Consider the following 12,283-nt stretch of genomic DNA (forward strand, 5'->3'; position numbering starts at 1 on the left):
GCTATGTTTTTTCAATTTTTAAGGAATTTCATAAACTGCTCGCATTTTAAAAAAGTTAAAAATAGGAAAAATGTTTGTGTTTTTAAAAGAAATGTTAACAAATTCAAAAATAAAAATTGCTACAGTACCTCCTAGATTTCAAAAAATATTCATATTCTTTCAATAACTGATTGTGTTTTTCAAAGAAAAAAATGGCTATAGTACCTCCTAGTTTTTCAAAAAATGTTTGTGTATAGAAAATGTTCAAAATTCAGAAAAATGTTTGTTATTTTTAAAGGATCGTCATTTTCAAAAAAATGTTCGGGCTTAATTTTTTAACACAACTTTGCGAAACACTAGTGTTCTAAAAAATATTCAATTTATCCCATAAAATATTTCATGTTTGTTATCCAGATCTGATGCTGCTATTAGCTTAAATGATTCACGGTGTTGTGCATTGCTGCAGTGCTACCTACGGCGATGGCAGAGAAGCTGCAACGGCGATGACCATGAGCTGAACGTTTTTCATGCGCGTGTGTGGTAAGGTAATGGTGGTAGCAATGTTCTAGTCCACGTCTATCTAGGTTGTTGATGCGTGCATGATCAAACGCTCGGCTGGCGACCGCCCGACACCTAGCGTTGCCTGCCCTTCTTTTAGTATGGAGCACTGTCAAAGTAGACACCAACACTCGTTCGCTTCTAGTGGATGATACATCATCCGCCAATGGGCCGACCCATCGGGACTCCGTTCATGCGAAACGATAACAATTTGTCGCAAAGAGCGACACATAGGAGCCCCCGTCAAATAGAACCCCTCGTACCCAGCTGGCTACCACCAAAAGTTTAATATCCAAAATATGGTATACGATATCTGAAATACGGCCAAGACACCATACATTTCATAAATGGGTCGGCCCAAGTAGAGCTTTTGTACATGCAAGGGCAGTTCGGTAGGTTCCTGGCATGCTTTGGGAACCTTTTAGAAGGCCCCTTTCCTTTTTTTTTCAAAAAGTAGAAATTTTCAAAAAATATTGAGAATTACATAATTTGTTGAAATTTTCAAAAATTGTTTTTTGCGTTTCAAAAAATATTCAGAACATTCAACTATTGTTCTTAGTCCAAATTTTGAAAAATCTTCCAATTTGTTTTGAAATTTCTAGGATTCCAAAAAATGTTTGCATTAAGTAAATATCAAGATTTTGTGTTTTTAAAATAAATGTAAACAATTTCAAAAAAAAAGTTTCCTACAACACCTCCCAGTTTATTTTTTTTTTCATATTTTCAAAAAAAGTTTTCTATTTGAAAAAAAGATAGCATTCTAAGAAATATTCACTTTTTCCAAAAATTGTTTGGTGTTTGTTATCAAGATCTGATGTTGCTATTAGCTTAAATGATTCCTACCAGGCGACTGGCTAGGAATTGCGTCGGTCTCCTTGGCACACAATGCTGCATTCCGGCCCATGCCACCACTATCCCTATCCACGAGCGCCATGTGGCGACGGTGTCCGGGGAGGGGGGGGTGTCCACGCAACCGTCCTCTCCCCCGCGACCTTATCCTCTCTAGCCTCACCGCTCCCATTTTTTCCTCTGCTTCCCGCACCATTGACACCGATATCTCATCTGTTGGCGTTGTTGTTTTGGAAGCGCGGTTGGGGGGGGGGGGCGAGACGGCGACACACCTAGAAGCTAGATTCTGTCACCGGCATCCATCAGCGGCTGGAAAAAGGTGTAGCGCTACGACGGCGGCGACCACGAGCTGAACGTTTTTCGTGCGCGTGTGTGGTAAGGGGAAGGTGGCAACAATAAGCTAGTCCGTGTCTATCTAGGCCATCGATGCGTGGACGATCTGATGCTGGGCGGGCGTCGCCTACCCATCTTTTAATATGGCGCGCTGCGGGAGCAGACACCAACGGTCGTTCGCTTCGAGTGAGTGGATGATAGAGCATCCGGCAATGGGCCGGCCCATCAGGCTCTGTTCGTGCGAAACGATAGCAATTTGTGGCAAAGAGCACCACATAGGGGCTCCCGTTAAATAGAACCCCCCGTACCCGGCCGGCTACCACAAAAGTTCCCGGTGCCCCTCACCCGAAGCCCCCTCCACCCCGAAAATTTCCCCTTCCTTCGTTGGCGCGATTCCTTCCCGCTTGGCGAAATGCCACAATGGCGCACCTGCCTCGTGCTCCTCCTCGCACTTCTTGGTTTCATGAGTTCCCACCCTCTCCTCATCCTGTTCCCTCCTCCGGACCTCCTCTTCGCCGAGGTTTTCCTGATGCTCGTCCTCGCCGCAGCAGGCGACATGCTGCTGGCGCTGCCTCGCCGATAGGCGGCGGAAGCGGCGGCGCGCGCGACACACTCCAGCGCGCGCCTCCGCTACAGGCCCTGGACGCCCACCAGCGGGTCCAGGGCAACGGGCTCGATGTTCTGCTGATGATGGCCACCGCCTCCTCCTGCGGCGGCATCAACACGCGCCGCACCGACAATCTCCTCCCGCTCCTGCTCCCCTGCGTGCGCGAGCAAACCTCCGCCCCCCGAGTCTCTTCGGCTTCCTCCCGCGCCCGCTCCGACAGCGCAGCCGCGGACGCGGAGGAGAACGAGCCCGAGGCGTCCGCGGGGAGGAGCGCGCAGGTGCTGCTCGCCGCGGCAGCAAGTGGCGGGCGCGGCGGCCCCTACGGCCGCCGCCCGTCGTCCTCCTGCGCCCCCTGGAACGCCGGCCCCCTCATCGCGCACCGCCCGGCGACCCCGTCGCCCGTATGCTGCCCCGTCGTCGCGTCACCGGAGGTCTGTTTCCGTGTTCTTGGTGCTCTTTCGCGTTATTCGTGACAGGTTCTTGGTTGAGAAGTAGGTAATCGAAGGTCCTAGGTTCTTAATTTTCCGTGCAGTTGTTGAACTCTGCCATGATACATCGAATTTGGCGTGTTATTCCTGACAGGTTCTCGGTTGAGAAGTAGATATTCGAAGGTCCTAGGTTCTTGATTTTCTGGAGCAGATGTGTTCGGTTTCTTGTATTGCTCCCAGGAACGAAGGCTTCGCTGTGTTAAATTTCTGCTCGTTGAATCCCTAATTGTTATTAACTACCGAGCAGTAAAGGCTTGCTGCTAAATTTCTGCTTGTTGAATCTTGAGTTGGACAAAAAAACTGGTGTAATCTCGTCTGAATCATATCATTGTTGCATTTATTTGATCAACTAACTAGATTAGGATGATTTGGTGTCTGGTTCCATCCAATTATTACATGTTAGCTCTGCTAGATACTGATGTAAACTCTGCTAGATACTGATGTAAACTCTGCTAGATACTGAGATACATCGACATTGTTGTGTTAAGTCTGGACCAGACGTAGTTTCTTGGATGGAGCTGTTCGGTTTCTTTTATTGCTCCCAGGAATGAAGTCCTCCATTTCTGAACATTCTATTAAAGTTTAACTGGATTCTTGGTTGATATTTGTTCCAGGAATCGATTGGAAATTCTTAATTGTTGTTAACTAGCGAGAAGAAAAGGCTTCTTGCTAAATTTCTGCTTGCTGAATCTTGATTGAACAGAAAACTGAAGTCATCTCATCTAAATCATACATTTATTTGATCAACCAACCAGATTAGGATGATTTGGTGTCTGGTTCCATCCAATTATTACTTGTTGCTTCCAGCTTTCTGTCCTCCTAGCTATGCTTTATGTTCATTTAATCTTTCATAAGTAATTGGGTGGTGCTAATAAGCCAAACTACCTCAGGAACAAGAGCAAGGGAGCTTACCAACGAGACCCGCTGATGCTGTCAATGAATGGAGATTACCTAAAGTAAGTGAAGAGGAAGATGAGGCAGTGAATCAGAAGGACTGTCAGGATAATACTATGTCATGTAGTGTGTCCTCAGGTATGGGCTTAAATCTCTTGAGACCTGACAGTTTTTCATCCGAACATGGATTTGAAACAATTCTGTATTGTTTCAGCTCGTGATTGGAACTTCGGGTCTGATAGTGTCTATGAGGGAAGCAATCATGATGGTCGTGCTTTTGACCATTCAGAGGTTGAGGATTGTGCAGCTGCAGTGCAAAGGACGGAGAGACGGGTCCTGGGTCCTGTGATTAAACAGAAGGAAAGTATTGTCCTAGACAAGTTGCCTGCCTGGAAGGATTCACAGATTCTAAAGCTCATATACAAGTAATCCCTCTTATCTCATCTTTTATCGTTACCTCTTAACATGCATTTGTTAGCAGTTAACTAGGCAGTTGCTCAGAATCAAGAATTGTTCATCTAAGATACTAGTTCTTTGTAACTTATCTGGGCAGAGCACTTATGATATTACTTCAATCAACTAGGCTGAATCAGAAAGATCGATGGCAGAAAAACAAGATTGCACGGCCAGGGATCAGGGATGAGCTTACAGAAACTGAGGTATGCTTCAGTTCACTGCATTTGAATATTTGCATTTGATAGCATTGCACCTGCAGTTGATCTTGAACTCTGCTATGATACATCGAATTTGGCGTGTTATTTCTGACAGGTTCTCGGTTGAGAAGTAGATAATCGAAGGTCCTAGGTTCTTGATTTTCCCTGCCGTTGATGTAAACTCTGCTAGATACATCGAGATTGTTGTGTTAAGTCTAGGAGCAGACGTAGTTTCTTGGATGGAACTGTTCGGTTTCTTTTATTGCTCCCAGGAATGAAGTCCTCAATTTCTGAACATTGTATTAAAGTTTAACTGGATTCTTGATTGATAATTGTTCCAGGAATCGATTGGAAATTCTTAACTGCTGTTAACTACCGAGCAGAAAAGGCTTCTTGCTAAATTTCTGCTTGCTGAATCTTGATTGAACAAAAAACTGAAGTAATCTTGTCTCAATCATATACCATCGTTGCATTTATTTGATCAACCAACCAGATTAGGATCCTTCCAGTTTTTACATGTTGCTTCCTGTTTTGTATCCACCTAGTTATGCTTTCTGCTCATTTGATCTTTCATAAGTAAATGAGAGGTGCTAATAAGCCAAACTACCTCAGGAACAAGATCAAGGGAGGTTACCAACGAGAGAGGACTTGGTCAAGTGTTTCTCTATGCCACGAAACATCCGACTACAGACTCCCAGGCACCCTTCTCTGCTGGATATGAGAGGTTCTGCCTTTTGTCTGCCTACCCCTTTTCATAAATCAGCCTGACATTTTTCTTGCATGTCATGTTTAATTGATTTACTTGACTTGAATTATGCAGTTGACAAATCCAATCGAGGGCCTCCAAAATTCGTCCACAAGGCCACGCCAGCTAGATTGATGCGCCGAGCTTGCTCCTCACATAATTACCATGGGAAGTGCATGGGAGCAATTGATGCTGTCAATGAATGGAGATTGCCTAAAGTAAATGAAGAGGAAGATGAGGCAGTGGATCAGAAGGACTGGCAGGATGATACCGTGTCATGTCGTGCATCCTCAGGTATTGGCTTAAATCTCTTGAGACCTGTCAGTTTTTCAGCAGAACATGAATTTGAGTCAACTCTGTATTGTTTCAGCTCGTGATTGGAACTTCGAGTCTAATAGTGCTAATGAGGGAAGCAATCATGATGATGGTCATGCTTTTGACCATTCAGATGTCGAGGATTGTGCAGCTGCAGTGCAAAGGATGGAAAGACGGCTTCCTGGGATAAACTGGCAAAAACTGAGGTATACTTCAGTTCACTGTATTGAATATTTGCATTTGATAGCATGGCACCTGCAGTTTCACATTTTTGTTGTGTCTGAACTAAATGCAGAACAAGTTGGAGAAGCAGAGAAGTGAAACCGTAGTGAAGATGCAAAAGGCGATAGAAGATGCAGAGAGGAAAGATGATATGAAGAGTCAAGAAGAGACAGCCAGCAAGAGTAAGATAGCTGGTTTCGAGAGAGCCCTTCAGGTGATGTCTAGGGCAGGAAGGCAAGTCGTTTGTCAAATACTCCCTCCATAAACTAATATAAGAGCGTTTAGATCACTAAAATAGTGATCTAAATGCTCTTATATTAGTTTACAGAGGGATTACTAATGAAGGGACCGTATACTGTATAGAATGGCGGTTGCCATATAGTACTAACCAAAGGATGATAGAAGTTTCAGGTCGTGGAACGCTTGGTCAGCATTTTAACGCACACTGTGGTAGTTCTCCCCATTGGAGAACTTGTAATACTACTCCCCATTGGAGAATTTGTAATACTACTCCCCATTGGAGTAGCAAGTAACCTGATGTTGTTGGTATAGCTACCGAAAAGGACATACAACATTTTGTTTTCCTCCTCATTGACAGCATTCTTTTTTTTTTCTTCGCAAAAAAAAAGAGGGCAGAGGGGGCTAGCAAGGCTTCCAGATTCGCAGAGCACAATCGAGACGGCTGTTTCTTTCGCTTGCTTTCCCGTCTAGTAGATGTTTCCGAGAGCGGCGAAGAACGAGCCGGCTGATGGAGCACCTCAAGGCAGCGGCGCGCCGGGGCGTTGGCCTTTATCTACGCTGGGAGGAACCTGTCTTGACGCTTATTTTCTATGTGGTGATTGAGTTGTTGCGCTTCCTCGTAAGCAGAATCGTCCAAGATCATGACCTCTCCATCTACTGCGTATTGGCCTATAATTACCTCGCCAGCTTACAATCTAGGTACGTCCGGAGTTTACGTGTTCCCCGTATGAACTGAAGAAGGGGCGTGCCTAGTTTTTGCTCCGGCCTTTTCATCATGTGGAAAAGGGTGATGTACGTACTTAGTTTCGGTTAGACTCTTTTCATGACGACGACGATGTAATTGTCTTTGTACTTTTATTTTAAGATAAATAATAATAGTTAATAATTAAGTATTCTTCTTTACATGAAGCATTAATTCACTCATGACCGTTTTTTCTGGGCTCGACTAGGAACCTACGTTGTCGCTGATATGTGCTCCGCGCGCACAGACCATCACCACATTCTTGCTGCATCACTATCCAAAATAAGTTGAATTAGAGCATCTTCAGACACGCACCTCTACTTCGACCCCTCAAACGTCCGTGGACGCGCTCGGTCAGTGACCGGCGTGTCCGTTTTGAGCCCTTATTTGTCCATCCGCGCAGCCACAATCCTTATTTTCTTCCTCATATGTCCGGTCACTTGCACGTGATTGGTGGAGATGAAGAGAGAAAGAAAAAAATGAATAAAGAAAAAAAAGGTGGTCCTGGTGGGGCCACATCCTATGTGGCGGATTGACTGGGCGCACCCAGGCATGTCCGCGAGCCCTCATATCCTCCCCATATTTGAGATGGATATGAGGGTTCGCGGACAGCCCGAACATTTAGGAAAGATATGAGGGGTCCGGTTGGGTCACGTTTTTCCTTCTCTCTCCTGTCCGGTCACTGACCGGACGCATCTGCGGGCATATGAGAGATGATTTGAGGCGCCCGGCTGTAGATGCTCTTATGAAATATCCCGCGGGCGGCAAAGTCTCCGGCCTCCATCGAAATATTTCGTGATCCAGATTGTAGCACGTGAAATTACCCTTCTAGCCCGGTGTGCGAAGAACAACACGATGCACATTACATAAAAGAGCAGGGCCGCTTTGGTAACTTCTGGATCTCCCCATCCCACGACACCTTATAATCCCCATTTTTTCCCTTCCTGCAAAAATGACTTGTCCACAACACCAGAGAACCTCACATCACATCGTCCGTAGTTCATCAGCGCTTCTACCCCCCCTCTCGAAACACTAGGCTGCTCATCCACCACCGTACCAGAGCCTATTCAGTGCCGACATCGTCCACCACATTAGATCTGCTTCGCCGACCGCTTCTACCCCTCCTTTGAAACCCTAGACTAATCATCCACCACTCTACAACATCTCATTCAGTCCCAGTCTTGTCCACCACGCTGGATCTACTTCGTTAAGGCTCTTGTACACCGCAACGCATCTACACAGGCGCCTTCCTACACCACACCAGAGTCGCTTCGTCGACACTATCGTCTACCCCATCGAAGCCGCTTCAATGACGTACTCGTCCACGGCCGCAGATCTACTTCATCAACATCATCTTCCACCATACTAGAGCCCTTCACCGACGTCCTCATCCACGGTCGCAGGTCTGCTTCGTCGACACCATTGTCCACCCTACCGGAGTCGTTTCACCGGCGCCCTCGTCCATGACCTGGGATCTGCTTCATCGACACCATCATCGTCCATCCTACCGGAGACACTTCACTGACACCCTCGTCCATGACCCCATATCTCCTTCCCGGACCCCAACATCCACCGCAGCGGTTGCGCCCTCGACGACCCTAACCTGATTACCATTGTCTCCCATGATGCCCAGACACCACCGCGACCTAAGTACTTTACACCTTTAAACACATCCATCATCACCTTCTTGCTATACCTTTAATATACTAAACCGGTCGCTATTACATCTTATGGAGCTGGCAATTGCAACAAGGACAATATTTCTTCCAGAGCTATCACTTTGACCAACAAAAATACTGGACCGAAGCATAGCTTTTTTTAGAAAAGGAGGATGTACCCCCAGCCTCTGCATCTGGACTATGCATGCAACCATATTATTAATTATTCACAAAGACTACACAAGGTGATACATCAATAAGACTGAAGCCACCATCTTGGCAACACTGTTGCTACTCCTATCCCCTTGATGAAGGTGTGCCGAATGTCCGGGCCTAATACCAAACAGACATCACACTAAAGCCGAATGTTTGGCATGAAATATTTGAATGATGAGCATGATTGCAATGTTGTTAGTATGAATTCTTTGAATATCCATGACGCTAATGATATGCAAAGACATAAGCTTGGGGATGCTATATTTGATGAAGATGGTATTTTTAGTCCCCCTACTTTTGATGAGAATATTTACTATGATGATTGCATGCCTCCTATTTATGATGATTATATTGATGAAAGTGGGTTTGGAGGAGCGTCAAATTTATGTAATGATGATCACACTATTTTGGAGGGTGTTGAATCTTATTCTCATAATTATGAAAGTGGATTTTGAGAGGTCATGACTTTATTTAGTGACGAATCCACTATTTCGGAAGAGGTTTCAATTGATTATGACAACAATGTTGCTATCTATGATGACTATGGTGATGACATGTATGCTATATTGAATAATGATAAACATGAAACTTGTCATCATGATTTTAATTTTCAATCACAAGATAGTTATTTTGGAGAGTAATAGATTTTTTATGCATATGGATCATGAAAAGAATGCTTTATGTGATAGTTATATTGTTGACTTCATTCATGATGCTACTGAAAATTACTATAAGAAAGGAACATATGCTTTTACATATCTCAGTAATATCAACTTTCCTCTATATGTGTTGAAAACCTTGAAGTTTTGCTTGTTTTGCCTTCCTATGCTAGTTGATTCTTGCTTCCATAAATTACTTGTTCACAAAATACCTATGCATAGGAAGTGGGTTAGACTTAAATGTGCTAGTCATATGCTTCATGATGCTCTTGTTATGTTTCAATTCTTATCTTTTATGTGAGCATCATTGAAATCATCATGCCTAGCTAAAAAGGCATTAAAGAAAAGAGCTTGTTGGGAGAGAAACCAACAATTTTACCTACTGTTTTTGTGTGTTCACATGATTAAGCTACTGTAGTAATCATATTTTATAGTTTTTGTTTCAATAAAGTGCCATGTAAAGCCTTTGGGATAGTGTGGATGATAGTTAACTTGATTCTGTGCAAAAACATAAACTTTTGCTTCCAGTAATAGAATTGTTTAAATTCACTAAATCGTGACAAATTCTGAATTTTTTACAGATGATTTATATACAAATTTTCTATGTTTTCCTGTTTTTTCATATTTTGGGAGTAACATAAGTATGGTCATTGTTTAGTTCATTACAGACTATTTTGTTTTTGATAGATTATGTTTTCAATGCGTACTTTGCTTGTTTCCTAGTTTCTATGGCTTATATTGCTCAATATAAATTTTGGAAATGAGAAGGTATAGTATGCATTGTGTGGGAATAATTATGAATCTTGTCTTTGACAGTACCAAAGTGAATGGTTTGCTCTTTATCATACTAACCTATCTCACGAAGTTCCGTTAAGTTTTGTGTGTTTGAAGTTTTCAAGTATTGGGTGAGATATATCGATATGAGGAGAATAAGGAGTGACAAGACCCTAAGCTTGGGGATGCCCAAGGCAGCCCCAAGGTTATATTCAAGGAAGATCCAAGCAACTAAGCTTAGAGATGCCCCGAAAGGCATCCCCTCTTTCGTCTCCAACGTTATCGGTAACCTCACTTTGAGCTATATTTTCATTCGTCGCATGATATTTGTTTTGCTTGGAGCGCCATTTTATTTTATTAGGATTTTCTTTATGTTATTTATAATTATGTTTTGTATCTTTTAGTTCAATAAAAATATCAAGGATAACCTTTACTATGCTTATTTTGCGAGTCTATATGTTGATGTTTTGAAAACAGAAAGTTTTCTATCATTTTCTGAATTGTTAAAAAATGTCAGAATGTGATAAAATATTGAAATTTTTACACAATAAGCTAAAACAAATTTTCTACGGTGTGGTAAGTTTTCAGAATTTTTGGAGTTATAGAAGTATGAATCTTCTGGCATCCTTTACAAACTGTCCTGTTTAGATAGATTGTTGTTATGTTTGCATTGTTTGCATATGTTTGCTTATTTAATGATTCTTTTTGAGGATAGGAGTATTAAATATGCAGAGGCATTTAGTATGCAATGTTAAATTATAATTTTAGTGATTTGCTATAGTAGAGAATGCTAAGGTATTGCATTGATTTATACTAACTTATCTCACGAGTTCTTATTGATTTTTGTGTGGATGAAGTTTTAAGATTTAGGGGAATTGTGATATAAAAGGAATTAGAGAGACACAAAAGCTCAAGCTTGGGGATGCCCAAGGCATGCCAAGATAATATTCCAAGAATTCTCAAGCATCTAAGCTTGGGATGCCCCGGTAGGCATCCCACCTTCAATGATTATCGGTTAGTATCGGTTGAGCCTAAGTTTTTTGCTTCTTCATATGACGTGTGCTATTCCTAGAATGTCGTTTTATTTTGTTTTGCTTGATTTTTTTAATAAAATACTTAGATCTGAAAGGTTTTTAAAATAAGAGAGAGTCCTCAAATGACTACCCCTTTACTTACTACTCGCTTGATCTTCACTTATATCTTTTTGGAGTAGTTTGCCATTTACTCTTGTGCTTCACTTATATCCTATGAGTAAATTGTTGAATGAATTGAATATCGTAAAGTTGAAATTATATGTGCTTCATATGCTTGTATCATACCTAGTAGTAGCTTCACATCGAGTTTAGAAAGTGAAATCATTTGAAGCTTGACAATCACAATATTGGTCATACCATGAATAATTAGTATAAGGAAGAGAACTTTCACTTGCAAATATATTATCTTGGAAATCTTCTATGATTGTGAATACCCATTAATTATTTTCAAACTTGAGCAAATTAGTTGAGGCTGGATAAGTAAGACAACGTAATGAGTTATGGTTGTGTATATTTGCAAAGAAGTTATATTGTTATGGATCCTCCAACATGTGGTGTTTTCTTAGGAACTTTTGCTAGCAAAACATTTGTACTAAGTAGAGATACGTACTACTTGTGCATCCAAAACCCCTTAAACCCAGTTTCTTTCCATGAGTGTCCACCATACCTGCCTATGGATTGAATAAGATCCTTCAAGTAAGTTATCATCGGTGCATAAAGCAATAAAAATTGCTCCTAAATATGTTTGATCTTTTATTGTAAGGAAAAATAAGTGTTGTACAAACTTGTGATGGAAAAGTAATAAAAGCGACAGACTGCATAATAAAGGTTGCTATCATAAGGGGCAATATAACGTGACGTTCCTTTGCATTAAGAGCTTGGGAATCCAAAATTTTAAAGCGCATGACAACCTCTGCTTCCCTCTACAAAGGACCTATCTTTTACTTTTCAGTATTTACTTTTATGCAAGAGTCAACAGTATGCATTCTCATTTCAACCTCAATTATTCTCTAGTTGGCAAGCATCATGTGGTGGGGAAAGATCTAGTCACATATGGCCAGTCAAATATATTTGATCATGATTTATTATTATTGAAAATTATCTCTATGATAAATGAGTTGGGAGGCGAAACATTATGCCCCTTTCTCTGTGTTCGATGGATCCATTTGTTCTAAAAAATATGTTTTGAGTACTAGCAATCATAGAAGACTATATGATGATTGAGTATGTGGAGATCTTACTTAGACTTCGTTGAGAATACATTAAATTGCAATTGTTTGGTGACTAAGAACATATGTTATGTTGTTAAGTTTCAAG

At 42.0% G+C, this 12,283-nt stretch overlaps 1 protein-coding gene across 2 annotated transcripts; it reads left to right on the forward strand.

Moving 5' to 3' along the window:
- Positions 1 to 2,059: 2,059 nt before the first annotated feature.
- LOC123134633 (uncharacterized) lies at positions 2,060 to 6,215 on the forward strand. 2 transcript variants are annotated; one of them, XM_044553846.1, is made up of 8 exons: positions 2,060 to 2,757; positions 3,705 to 3,846; positions 3,923 to 4,133; positions 4,262 to 4,367; positions 4,974 to 5,085; positions 5,182 to 5,400; positions 5,477 to 5,627; positions 5,717 to 6,215. In XM_044553846.1, the coding sequence occupies exons 1-8, from the start codon at positions 2,140 to 2,142 to the stop codon at positions 5,748 to 5,750; spliced, it is 1,593 nt and encodes a 530-aa protein (XP_044409781.1). In that variant the 5' UTR covers positions 2,060 to 2,139; the 3' UTR covers positions 5,751 to 6,215. The 2 variants fall into 2 exon arrangements, with proteins under 2 accessions (XP_044409781.1, XP_044409782.1); XM_044553847.1 differs by having other exon boundaries at positions 4,292 to 4,367.
- The last annotated feature ends 6,068 nt before the right edge of the window (positions 6,216 to 12,283 follow it).

Source organism: Triticum aestivum, chromosome 6B, assembly GCF_018294505.1.
Source record: "Triticum aestivum cultivar Chinese Spring chromosome 6B, IWGSC CS RefSeq v2.1, whole genome shotgun sequence".
Taxonomy (NCBI): Eukaryota; Viridiplantae; Streptophyta; class Magnoliopsida; order Poales; family Poaceae; genus Triticum; species Triticum aestivum.

Coding starts and splice junctions, on each gene's coding strand:
- LOC123134633 (XM_044553846.1), top strand. CDS start 2,140: ATGGCGCACCTGCCTCGTGCTCCTCCTCGCACTTCTTGGTTTCATGAG. Junction 4,368..4,973: donor ATGAGCTTACAGAAACTGAG/GTATGCTTCAGT, acceptor AAACTACCTCAG/GAACAAGATCAAGGGAGGTT. Junction 5,086..5,181: donor TTCTCTGCTGGATATGAGAG/GTTCTGCCTTTT, acceptor TGAATTATGCAG/TTGACAAATCCAATCGAGGG.